General features: G+C 38.8%; 1 protein-coding gene across 1 annotated transcript; it reads left to right on the top strand.

Annotated features, from left to right (window-relative positions):
• The first annotated feature begins 4,195 nt into the window (after positions 1–4,195).
• On the top strand, positions 4,196–9,881 carry LOC148699400 (GroES-like zinc-binding alcohol dehydrogenase family protein). The gene is made up of 9 exons (XM_088699895.1): positions 4,196–4,300; positions 4,351–4,890; positions 5,383–5,518; positions 5,978–6,047; positions 6,210–6,303; positions 6,993–7,206; positions 7,445–7,586; positions 8,334–8,504; positions 9,353–9,881. The coding sequence occupies exons 2-9, from the start codon at positions 4,530–4,532 to the stop codon at positions 9,542–9,544; spliced, it is 1,380 nt and encodes a 459-aa protein (XP_088556021.1). The 5' UTR covers positions 4,196–4,300; positions 4,351–4,529; the 3' UTR covers positions 9,545–9,881.
• Positions 9,882–13,748: the final 3,867 nt, after the last annotated feature.

Raw genomic sequence — 13,748 nt, forward strand, 5'->3', positions numbered from 1 at the left:
AAGACTTGGATAATTTTTATATGACTACATTAAAGTCTTAGTATGACTAAAACTTGAAGTATGGTGTATGACACCATTTAAATGATTCATTTAAATAACTTGTGTTAGCTAGCGTTGTTGATAGTCTCAAAATTGTTGAGACATCATTAATAAGCTAATGGATCTCAATGATTGTCAATAGATCCAAAACAAGTTAGTGGGAGCAATATGCATTCAAATCAAGAAAATTTAAGTGTTAAGTTTTTTGAATGAATGCTAAGTTACAACAAGCCCAATGGGAGTGATGTCATAATTTGAGCAACAAGATATGAATAAAGTCTATTTGATAGACTTGATCAAACCTAGATGTTACTCGAAAAATGACAAGACATGACACGGTTAATTTTAAGTATAGACTTGAAATTGGACTTATTGATATAACAAAGGCTATCTCAAGGAAGTTATATGGGGAAATTAAATCTCAAATGTTGAAGATTTAAGAAAGCATTTTACTATATGATAGAAAATCACTTTCATAACCCTTATAATAAATGTGTCATAAAATCACAAAAGGGACACATGTATGGACTTGTGAGTAAATATCAAAAGGTGAAAAACCACATGGGTTGTCACTTTAAGATATTACTATATCCCAGGATCAGAACCATAGCAACTGAAAGAGTATTATTGCCTTTAAGAAAGGAACATCAGAGTGGGACTCTAGAAGCGTGCATTCACTTAGGTTATGAACCAAAGTGAAAATAATCCATTTTAAACAAATGGAACTTCATAATGAATGAAGTACTAATCGTATGAATATATTAATAGTATTGTACTACAATGGTCTCAAGGATTGGAGCAAAGTTTGTATAAAGTATACAAACGAAATATATGTCGATATATTGTTTTAGAAACTGCTTCAAAAGGTGTTTTGAATGGAAGGGGTTCTTTTAGAACCAATGATTGAATCCAAACCATAAGGTCGTTAGTAGGATACTACGACGTAATGGGGCGATAGCTCAAGCCATGGAATCAAGGTCTCATCAAAGTATTCGAACACAAGAAAGAGACATCATCAAAATGTTTTAGAAACATTTGATAAGTAAATCCCTTTTAAATTAAAAGGTGATTAAATACATAACCAAGTTAACCTACGAGCATAAGCTCACTCAACTAGCATGTATAAGTTACACTAGTGATTGACTTTAGTGCAAGTGGGAGATTGTTGGAAATATGCCCTGAAAGTCAATCTTTGGAAGAAACCTTTCAGGACAATGTAATGATGTATATATGACTCTTATACATCGGAAGGCAAAGATACTAATTAGGACTATCTCAATGAACGAAATATGTCCTAAATAATGAATCCATGGACAATGGATTGATGGAAGAAGTAATCTAATGATGATTAGACTACAGAGACCTTCTTCTCATAACCATTATGTCCAAAAAGGTTCCTGGTCATAGGATTGTCGGAGGGATACTAACAATGCATAGACCGGTACATACTATGTCTGCTTCAAATGGAAGGATGGAAAGTCTCATCCCATTCGTGTAGTGACACTAAGACAAGTATGTAGGTGCTCATTAAGGGAATGAGTTCACTGAACACAATCGAACGAGAGTACTTGCATGGAGGTCTACTCACATGTCAAGCAAGTAACTCTGAAGGTTGGAATAATGTAAGTAATCCTTTGACCTGAGACATCATAGATGTCTAATGGTTAGGTCCTTGATCTTTGATCATGTCAAACGACATTTCATTGGAGTGTCCACGGCATTGTTGGGGTTAAGGTATCTAAACATGTAGGCATGTGAATGATCAACAAGGAATCTCTGATCCTCGTTATGAGAGGAAAAATACTTTGAGATATGATTCGGGAATCTTCGGCCGAAGTCTCGAGCGTAATAAAGGAAAACGTTCCTATGCGACTCAATTGAATCATATAAGAAAGCATAATCACATTAGGGGTTTGACATAGTATATCCATACCCTAGTGATGTGATTGAGAGTATTGTTTTAGAGAAGGATCGAATTACATTGTAATTCCAACTGAATAGGTTCTCCGAATGAACTTCTACATTAGCTTGGGTAGCCATGATATATGTTTAGATGTCACTCATGGCTTGTGAGTTCTTCTAGATGATTAAATGTAGTCATCAAAGAAGAAGGTGAATTAAAAGTAAGTTTTAATTCACTAAGTGGATGGATTAAATATAATCAATTGGATTGGTGCCAATCACTTCACTGCCTTGCTAATTAGAACCTAAAAGATTGTTCACCAATACACTCTTGTAGTGAGTAACTAATGGATGATGGAAATAATTAATTGGATTAATTAAGTGTTGTGATTAATTTAGAAAGTCTAAAGAAATCATAAAAGCGATAAAAGATCGTTTTGGGCTTAAAGAAATGTTCGGGTTTAATTGGGCCCATTGGGCCTAAACCCATTGGGCTTTTATTCAAGCATTGGATGACTTGAAATAATAAAAGCCCAAGGCCCAAACAACACTAAGAAGGCCGGCCAAAGAGAGGGAGAGAGAATGTCAATTGTTGACTTGTTTCTTTATGTTATAAAAGGAACTTTATAATGAAAGTTTCAAAAGGGTTTTTTGTGTGTTCAAAACAACAAAAGAGAAAAGAAAATAACTCTCTCTAACACTCAAAGGGCCGGCCACCATAGGGGGATTTTAGCTAATCATTTTATCACCCCTTTGGTTATTCCTTCATCCTTCTCACTACACTAGTGGGTGAGGATCTTTAGAGGTTTTCAATTTTGGAAACTTGAAGAGGACCTAGGAGCACTCATTCTCAACAAAGTGGAGGAGGCAAGGAGGGAGGCTAGGCTCAAGGAGTTCAAGGAGCAAAGAGCTTGGAGGTGGTCCATCCTTGGTCTAAGATCTAGATCAAGAGGTATAAAACTACTCCTAAACTTTGTTCTCCAATAAATTGTTTTTGATGCATCATAAATAAACCTATGAATCTTGAAGGGGATTTTCATGACTAGAGCTTTGATATTAATTGATGACATGCTTCCGTTGTTTTCGTATATAAATTTTGAATTGTATATGCATGCTAGTCAATAGAAATCCCACATAAATCTCATATTTTCCCTTCATTTACACCCAGTCCTGTCGTACAGACCACTAAAGGTGGTTCCGACTTGTGTGCAGGGATATTTGATGAGCTATTGATTCAGTCGTACAGGTCACTATAGGTGACTCCGACTTATGTGCTAGTATTGATTGATGAGATATGAATAAGTCGTATAAGTCACTATAGGTGACTCCGACTTATGTGCTAGCATTGATTGATGAGAGATGGATAAGTCGTACAGGTTACTATAAGTGACTCCTACTTATGTGCTAGCATTGATTAATGAGATATGGATAAGTCATACAGGTCATTATAGGTGACTCTGACTTTTGTGCTAGCATTGATTGATGAGCTATTGATTCAGCCGTACATGTCATGTGAGGTGACTCTGGCTAGCATGTTGATGAGCTATTGATTCAGCTGTACAGGTCACGTGAGGTGACTCCGGCTAATATGTTGATGAGCTATTGGTTCAGTCGTACAAGGCACAATAGGTGGATCCGGTTGACATACCATTTCATATTGATTTATTTCACTTGGGTTACTTGTTCTTGTTGATATATTTGACACGGTATAATTGTGAGACTGTTATTTTGGTTATGGTTTTGAGTTATAGCCACGCCTGTTATTTCTGGGAAATTATATAGGTGTTACGGCGAGAAGCTACTGCCTTTGGTAATTGAAATTGGTTTGAAAAGTTTTGTTTCACTCACTCACAAATTTCTATTTTTGCACCCCTCTAGGTTCTAGCAGCAGAGTTCCATATCGATGAGGATTCGTGACACTTTTTAGTACAAATGTCTTCTTATGATGGTATACTCATTATCTTACCTTACTGTACTATACCTATGCTTTGTATCATGCGTGAAATGGGTCCAGACCCACTCACCACGCACTTGTGTACTTAGTCACTTTTAGATTTTAATTTATTCATAATTAAAATTAAATATAAATAGTACCTAAAGAAAACTGATCGCACGATGTACGATAAATGAACACAATTACGATATCCCTTGAATCCGTAGAAAAATGATCCGGCAATGGTCCTTTTTCTAATTTAACTCCCTTAAAAGAAAATAAATCTATATAGTTGTATGGAAAAAAATAATAATAATAATAATAATAATAATAAGAGTCCCATTAATGGGGGCAAGGAGAGGGGAGACGGTGTGGCAATCCGATGAGGATAAACATCCTTGTTGTCGTCGGACCACAACAAATAACATATGGCTGGACCACAACAAATAACATATGGCTGGACCACAACAAATAACATATGGCTGTTAGTTTAATCAACGAATCAAGCGGTAGGGTCCGATTAGTTTAAATAATCTGTAACGACTTTGGCACTCGAGAATGTCATGTCAGCTACTCACTCAGCTACGTCTACATTTGAATTGTTGGACTCATCCAGCTCCTGACCCGAGTATTCAAAGAAAGATTGAAAGGAAAGATGGTGATGATCCGCAATCTCAGTCGGAGTCTCGGTCGCAGTGCCATCGCCAAAACACTCCTCTCGCCATCAAATTCAAGGCCCTCTTCTTCTTCATCCTCTGCCCATTCTGCTATTCCGTTGTTGGCGCCGTTGGCGGGTCAACGCCTACGCAACAACTCTGCTGCATTTGAACCCGAATTCAGAGATACCACCACCAGCACCACCAGATGCCTTCACTCCAACGCCTCGCTTGGCGGCGGTGGCGGACTGCCTTCCTCCATGAGGGCAGCTGTCTTCAGGGAACCCAACAAACCTCTCACCTTCGAGGAATTTCACATCCCTCGCCCCAAATCCGGTGAACTTCTCATCAAAACCAAGGGTGGGTACTAATTTAATCTCTCTCTCTCTCTCTCTCTCTGTGGATCCGTAATTATTGTATCTTTGTTCCTCATGTTTATTCATTTCCAACTCCTTGATTAAATCAAACACCCTGAAATTATGTTAATTAATTGCATAGCTGCCGATTGACCGAAGAAATGAAGTTAAAAAGGGAATCATTTGATTTCAGCCTAATTTGTCCATCTTAATTTGTTATAATTGTTTCATGCGTGCCCAGGTTGAAAATGATTGCTCAATTCAATTGTGATCAATGTGTCGTCGTCGTCGTCGTCTTCGCCATTGTATTTTATATTCGTTCGGTGTTGCCATTTTGATTCTTTAATCTTCTCGAGTAACTTATCATTTTACCTTTGTTGTTTACTTACAAATGATAGTTTCTTTTTCCTCTGCCTTGTTGCTTGTTTTGGCTTGTTCACCTCTTTATTCCGTTGCTACTATGGTGGCTGATATTGTTCGTGTTTCTTTGTTATAGCATGCGGAGTTTGCCACTCTGATCTCCATGTTATGAAAGGCGAGCTTCCATTTGCTAGCCCATGTGTTGTGGGACATGAGATAACTGGTGAGGTTGTCGAACATGGACCAGCCACAGACACCAAAACTATAGCAAGGTGCACTTTGTTTAGATTTCAACAATCTTCATCATCTTCTGTAAATAATGCTCTCGTTAAATTATCCATTGAAAGAAACTTCGAATCTGGAGTTCATAAATCCCAACTTTAAATTCCACCTGAATAGGTATTGTTCCCAATATCTAAGATATGTCAGCTTTTTTAAGAAAACGCGGCTACAACCACCATAACCTCCATATTCACTACCACCATCTTCCCTTGGCCATCACCACAACCTTGTTTCCATCACCATCCTTCCTCCACAGTTATCTGCATCACCGCTGGAAGCATCAGCATTGCCACTAAGACAACCATTAACATAACTACCACCGCTATGTTCGTTTTAAAATGTTTGTGAATCTCATTTTCCTGAATGTGTACATGCCAGATCTTTTGCTGAAATTTGAAACAGAGGGAAACCAAAGTGGATCATTAGTTTCATTTTCCAAAATTTTTCAGATTACCAATTGGATCTCGAGTTGTTGGAGCTTTCATCATGCCTTGTGGCAACTGTTCCTACTGTTCAAAGGTAATACTTCTCGGAGATGCTACTTTGCTCATTTAAATTTTGTTATTGACATATGATGGTTTATTAACTGCTTTACAAATGTGGTAATTACCATTTTCTTTTGGGAGGAAACAGTGTATTCTATAGTTGACTGTGTTTTTTAATCACTGAACTGGAATAAAGGGCCACGATGATCTATGCGAGGATTTCTTTGCTTATAACCGTGCAAAAGGAACTCTTTATGATGGTGAAACTCGGCTGTTCCTCCGCAGCAGTGGTAAGCGTGCTTTTCTCTCCTCTCTGTATGTCTTTCTATCTTTTTTTATCTCTCTGCGTCTATATCTATATGTTTTTTTGGTTTTGTTTTTGTCAATTTCATGAACTCTCAAGCTAAAGTATAAATTGTTGTTTCTAGTATCTGTAATTGTAATGCGGGGCTAAAAGGATTTGAAATGAACAGGTCTTTACTTCTGATTGCTGTAAGACATTACCATGGTCATTTCATGGTGAAACTCTATTGTTGAATATGTCAATCTCTGAATGTCAAGACAAACTGAACTCTTTCAACACATAGCAGTAAAGTTCCTTAAATCCTACCACTTAGAGAATCTTTACTTGTGATGGTAGTTTTTTGTTCTTACCTTTGTATATGGTAGCATACAAGATCCATTGTATTTATTTGGCTATTTCCATAATTTTTTTTGGTAAGCAAGACACCTTTTCTTTTTGTGTAAAAGTTAAAACGTGACTGTTCATTTGTGCAATTAGTGGAAAGTTGAAGGAAAAATTAGTAATGTTCTTTTAGTCAAAATCTTATTTCATGTCCCTGACATGTCTGTGATGTGTTTCAAGATTCCTCCTCCTTGAAATTCTGCTTCTTTTTTCCTGTTTTGATATGTCAGCTACGCTTGTGGAGATTACAGATGTTCATTGTTTGATAACCAAAAGGTATTCTATACTGTGCAGGAGAACCAGTATACATGTATAGTATGGGAGGCCTTGCTGAATACTGTGTTGTGCCGGCAAATGCATTGACTATTTTGCCCGAGTCATTGCCATACATCGAGTCTGCAGTTTTAGGTTGTGCAGTGTTTACCGCTTATGGTACTATGGCTAATGCGGCTCAGGTGAAGCCTGGGGATTCAGTTGCTGTGATTGGAATTGGGGGTGTAGGGTCAAGGTACTGTAAGATCTTGTATTCGCTCAGAATTTTCTTTTTGGTTATACGGTTGATACTAAGGCGTTATCTTTTGTCTTTTCTATTTTTCCCTTCTAATTTTGGACTTGATATAATATCATCCATACACGGAAGGCATTCTACTTTAGCTTTGGTGGTTTTTTTGTTTAACTTGAATGTTCCTTTTACTTCTGTTCATGAAATTATTATAAACATGTTACAATTATATCACTTGTGACAGCTGTTTGCAGATAGCAAGAGCATTTGGTGCCTCTGATATTATCGCTGTGGATGTTCAAGATGAAAAACTGCAGAAAGCCAAGATATTTGGAGCTACGCATGCTGTAAATGCAGCTAAGGAAGATGCTGTTGGCAAAATAATGGTACATATTAAAGCACTTTTCTGTTATTTTTTATTACATATGATGCAGTAGTTGATATAGTAATTGTGCAATGTGATTTTTTCCTAATCCTGGTGTCGATAATTTGTTTCAGTCTCATTTTTCCAAAATAGTTTGGTTGTCTTTGTGTTGTCTCAATTGAACGTCCAACAAAATACATTAAACTACCCCATGGAGCCAACCATAAGTCATGATTTATTTCCTATTGAGGAACTTACACAAGGACCTGTTAATCAGTCATTAGATGAAATATGGAGGTCTGAATGCCCAGTTAGTGCTGTTAGTGGTGGATCACATTTTTTAACTTGGTAGATTATTGTGGTACTCCCCGATGTGAGGTTATGCCTGTCTGCACATGGCTTGTATCAAGCTACACAACCCCAACAGAGAAACATTTCCTCATTTTAAGACCATATTGAATGACCTCATTTGAGAATTATTATAAGCACATACACACAGCATATTACATAAAGCAAGATTCTTGGAAATCTGTGTGATTGTTTGTGTCCTCCCCACTACCATTGCCCCTATTGTGTGGTGTAAAAGTGATGACACAAATAATACTCAAGTACCATGATGAATAACCTGTGGGTGTGCTAGCAAAAGAGCATAAACTAATATTAGAATTAAGTTGAATCTGTACCTTTGAAATTGATATTGAGATGAAGCAAAACCTTTTCCGTGTTCTATCCCTGTACTGTTGACTTGCTGTTCACTTGTTCTGGACAGGAAATAACTGGTGGAAAGGGTGTGGACATCGCTGTGGAAGCCCTGGGAAGGCCGCAGACATTTTTGCAATGTGTGCAAAGTGTGAAAGATGGAGGAAAAGCTGTAATGGTTGGGCTTTCACAAGCTGGTGCAGTTGGGGAAGTAGATATAAACCGTCTTGTCCGTAGAAAGGTGAGTATGATAAATGCTGTATCAAAGTGACAATTGATTTTCAATTTCTGGAATATGGTATGATGTTTATGGAACCACATCAATGTTTATTAGATGAATGTAATTAGGTAGAGTTGTGATAAGATTCTTGGAATTATAACAGAATTGAGAAGTCTAGGGGAAGCTCGTATTCTCGTACAAGAAGTTATTTAGTTAGCAGCGTGAATGATCTTTCAGATTCCATCCATTTATAGTCTTGCACTTGAGTACGCTGATTCTGTTCTGAATCAGTGCTACAGATTGATGCTGAACAAACAGGCATAAATATGATCTTTTGAATTGCTATAAGACTGGTAGGTAAGATCAATTGTCAAACTTGGGACTTCCGCTCCTGCTAAACACTGGCTCTGCCAATGATTACCAGTGTCTAGGAGATGGCTAGTATTGAGAGTCCGAGTCCCTTGTTGGGAATTAAAGAACGTTGCATAAGCTTGTAAAGAGATGGGCTACTTCAGCCCTTACCAATTGGTTTCGGGTTGAAAGTCAACTTCCTTCAGCTAGTTGGTCATGGGGGGATTTGAGAGCTAGATCATGTGGCTGCTAAATGGTATTATCCAAATGGTATTATGATTAAATTTTCCTTTTGTTTTGAGCAATTACTTCCTCTTGCATCTAAATGACCACAACATTAGCTCAAGTCTCGAGGTACCATTTCATAGATTCATCTCATGTTTATTTAGTTGTATGTTTTGACTTTGTAATTTTTTGTCATCTGTTGAGACGAGCAGACTAAATATCAAGTTGTCCAGGATTCTGTGTTTCATTTCAGCAAACATCTTTACTTCTTTGGCAATAATCTTGTGGAACAGATACAAATCATTGGATCTTACGGAGGGAGGGCAAGGCAGGATCTGCCAAAGTTGGTCAGATTGGCAGAATCAGGCGTATTTGATCTAGCTAATGCTGTTTCTAGAAGGTACAAATTTGAGGAGAGTAACGAAGCATTCCAGGAACTCAATAAGGGAAGCATTGTTGGTCGGGCAGTGGTTGAGATAATGTAAGTTCTTTTCACTCCAAGCGGCTGTTCTTGATGCGAAACTTCGGCCTCAAGTACAAGGCAGCTCCTGGTGTAGAAATCTGAAGATCTGCAGGTGCATAACCAATGTAGCCTCATAAACAATCTCTCATCAAACGCATTCTAGGATCACAAATAGTTCTAACGTCTCTGTTTGTTGTTTCCTCCCCTCCCTTTATTTTGGGTCGACCTCACATACATACATAAACTCTTGGTGTTTGAATAAAACTTTGCTGTGTGGTCGGCCGAATAACATGATATAAGAGAGGTTATGAATTTACACGTGATTTGAATAATATATATTACAAGTTTCTTCTGATTAACCACTATATTTTAGTTACAAATTTCCCCGGATTGAAATCTTTGGGGCATAGAGCTAGAAATGAGCAGCTTTAACCCGATATTGGAAGCGTAAACAATATGGCTTGACGGCAAAGCCGTGGATAGGGTATCCACTATGTCCCAGGTTTAAACTTTCCTTCATCCCCTCAGTGTAGATTAGCATAGTTCCTACGGTGTTTCTCTAACCAAAATAAACTTTTTTAGTACATCAAAAATTTGTATTATCAAATGATATCATGGAAGAATGAAGCTTAAACATTGTTTTGTAGCACTAGCCAAACATTGGAGAGTTCATAAAAAGAGTGGTTGTGACAGCCCATCCCGAATTATTTGTACCATAGGTGTGAAATGGCGATAATGCCCTTGGTGGATATTTGCCATTTTGGTGTGTTGTTTTGTTGTTTTTGGTGGGTGACTCTACAGAACACACACATACACCTATACTATACACTCCCATGACTCCCTCTCTCTTCTTTCTCTCGGATTTTCTTCCATTTCCTTTGCAAGTGTACGGACGAACTTCAAAACCAACCTTTCACGCACGGATCGACGTCTAGAAGGTAAGATTCGAACTCCTTGCAAGCTCCTAAGTTCATCCATACCATTTTTAGAACTTGAAACCCTCGAAAACCCTAGAACCCGATAACCCAATTTTCATGCACTGTTCATGCACTAATCATTGTGAAGGTTTCAGTGGATTTTAAGGTCTTAGGGAGGTTTAGAATACTCTCACAAAGCTCGGGGAACAAGTTTGAAGGATTTTGGACGTCGAGATAGCAAGTTCTAAGGTTGGCCGGATTTTGTGAGGTTTCTCCGGCGAGATTTCGTGAATTTCAGGGCTTGGAAGTGGTAAGGTTTTGTTCTACTTGTTGTAAGCTTCATTTTGGTACGAATTTCATGGAATTTGGTTGAGAAATGAAGAAGATATGAAGTTTTAAAAATTTTCCAGTTTCCGAGGAGAATTCAAGTTGCTGATGGCGGGGCTGACGGCGACGACCGGTGAGACTCACCAGAGAAGACAAGGAATATTCCGTCAATTTTGACGGAATATACTAATGGCGTTACTAACGGCGTCATGTATATATAATGGTATATTCCATTTTTACGTAATATTACCTAACGCCGTTAAGGTTACCGCACGTGTGCCAGGCATGTGCCCCCGCATGGCCGGCGTGTGGGAGGTTAGAAAATTATTTTTAAAATATGGGGATGTTCGCGAGGTTGAGTAGATCACGTTGGTATATCTAAACACCCTATTTGAGCATTGTATGAGAAGTTATTACCTAGTTTTGGTTATGTGCTTTAAATTGACGTTTTTATAGTTGTTTCGCATATAGGTGAGACCCATCCTGAGGACGAGTGTAGTCACTCGAGACAAGGGGGTTACGACCTTACCACATAGCAATGAGTAGGCTTTTGATTTTCCGTATATACCTATATACTTGTGGTTTTTACCAGAAAATGAAATGTAATGTTTATATGTTTTAAATGCCATGCATAGCATTTGCCTATTTATTTATGCATTAGTAGTTGCATATATGTATGTTTAGTGCTGCGGACGCACAGGTAAGTGCCAAGTAAGTTTATGGTTTTATGATTGTGAATTAGTGGCTATGTGAGATGCATAGAGAGCTCATAACCTGCACCCCCGGTGTTAGTGCTCCCGCCCAGAGTAGGGCACAGTCCTTCACGTGATGTTCACTTCCCGCACCACACGCTCATCTTGGATCCAAGTTAGGTGCACAGTCTTGTTGTACAGACCACTATAGGTGGTTCCGACTCGTAGGTGACCCGCGATTATTCACCCAGTCTTCATGTGATCATAGCACTTGAGAGTATTTATTTACACCCGGTCTTGTCGTACAGACCACTTTAGGTGGTTCCAACTCATGTGCAGGTATAGTTAGTGAGTTGGGGATTGAGCTCTAGATTCAGCTATACAGGTCATGTTAGGTGACTCCGGCTGACATGTTACTTGCATTGTTTGACATTACCTGGGTTACTTACAGTTTATGTGGAGGCATTCGACATGGCATACTTCTGAACATGTTTTCAATATATGTGTATATTCTATTTTATGGGAAACTATACAGGTTTTACGGCAATGGGTTAGAACTTTTGATAATGAAATGATTTTGAAAAGCTTTGTTTTTGCCCACTCACACTTTCTGTTTTGTGCTCTTCCAGGTTCTAGTTAGAAGCAGCTTTGGTGGTTCACGAGGACTTGACGGTGGTTCTGACAATACATCACAAATGTAGGATCACCTTTGGGTGTTGTGTAATTAGTATTCGTTCTTCTGGACTGCACTTAAGCTTTCTGTGCTCTGATTATGTTTATCACACTTAGTCTCGCACTAGTGTGTTACTTTAACTAGTTTATTTAGTAGTTTGGTTTTTATTTATTCGTACTTTTATTATTATCTTTTGCTTTCGCACTGTGCACATGGCTACGTCACCCTCACATGATGGCCAGCACGCCTTGATTTCGGTCGGGGTGTGTCAGTTTGGTATCAGAGCATAGGTTTGGCAGTCCTACATATTTTGTGAGTGTTCTAATTGTTTTGGTGTCTTCTGTCAGAACTATGCCGCCTCATAGGGAACCACGTCGCTCTGCTAAGCCTAGTTTCCCGGATGTAGCTCAATTGGGGGAAGTTATTGCTACCGCTATTCAGTCTGTGCTCCGCCCTCCCCAGAGGACTCCTCTGGAGACCATGTATAATTTAAAACTGGATAAGTTTGAGGGCCACAAGGGTTTTGAGGGAGCTGAGCGGTGGCTTGAGCATATTGAAAAGACTTTTCGAGTGTTGCATAATCAGGGAAATCTTTCTGTTGAAAGGTGGGTAGAGATAACTTCATGGTTCTTGGGTAAGGAATTGTCATCCTGGTGGGGACATGAGGTTCGTCATTTGACCCCAGAGGAAAGGGCTGACTGGGAAGTGTTTAAGCAGTTGTTTAGAAAAGGTTTCTGCCTCCTGAGTACATTGATCATAAAAAGCAAGAATTTACCAAATTGAGGCAAGGGAAGTTGACGGCGAATGAATATTATAGGAGGTTCACTGATTTATCTCATTATTATCCGGAGGTTGCTACTAATTTGGTAGAGATGCTTTGTCGTTTTCGATTAGGTACTAAGAAGAAGTGGCGTTCTATAGTGACCACTACTCCTTGTGACTCTTATCAGGAGTTCTATAAGATTTTGTTAAGGATTAAGGATCCTGAGAATATGCCTAGTGAGAGTAAGGAAGAAGAAAAAGATGGCAATCAGAGGAAAGACGATAAAGGCAAAGGTCAAGCATCTCAAGGACCTCGCAAAACCCAGAGTTTTAAGCGGAGTGGAGCCAGTTCCAGTTCTTCCAACGGAGGTTTTAGTGCCATTGGTCAGGGAAGAGATGGTAGTGTTTCTGGGGGTCCTAGAGGCCAGAGACAAGGCGATACTGGTAGAGGAAGAGCTCTGTTGATGCACAAAATCGGCGAGGACTTTGGTACAACAGAAAGTGTCAAGTTTGTGACCTTCGCTAGGTTGCTCTGGTCATTAGTGTGGATAAGTATGTAAATGAATAGAGATAGGGAAGCAAATAACACAAGATGTACGTGGTTCACCCAGATTGGCTACGTTCACGGAGTAGAGGAGTTCTCATTAGTTGTGAAGGGTTTACACAAATACATAGGTTCAAGCTTTCTTTTTGTGAGTTCTAGTGAATAGTTTAGTACAAATGACATTAGGGATTATTGTGGGAGAATGATCCCCTTTTATAGAAGAGAGTTTCTAGTTTTGTTGTGACATTGACACGTGTTGTGTTGTGATTGGCCTCTGATATCGACACGTGTTGCGTTGTGATTGGCCTCCT

Source organism: Pyrus communis, chromosome 1 (genome assembly GCF_041283825.1).
Source record: "Pyrus communis isolate YQ-2024b chromosome 1, ASM4128382v1, whole genome shotgun sequence".
Lineage (NCBI taxonomy): Eukaryota > Viridiplantae > Streptophyta > Magnoliopsida > Rosales > Rosaceae > Pyrus > Pyrus communis.

Coding starts and splice junctions, on each gene's coding strand:
- LOC148699400 (XM_088699895.1), top strand. CDS start 4,530: ATGGTGATGATCCGCAATCTCAGTCGGAGTCTCGGTCGCAGTGCCATC. Junction 5,519..5,977: donor GACACCAAAACTATAGCAAG/GTGCACTTTGTT, acceptor AAAATTTTTCAG/ATTACCAATTGGATCTCGAG. Junction 8,505..9,352: donor ACCGTCTTGTCCGTAGAAAG/GTGAGTATGATA, acceptor CTTGTGGAACAG/ATACAAATCATTGGATCTTA.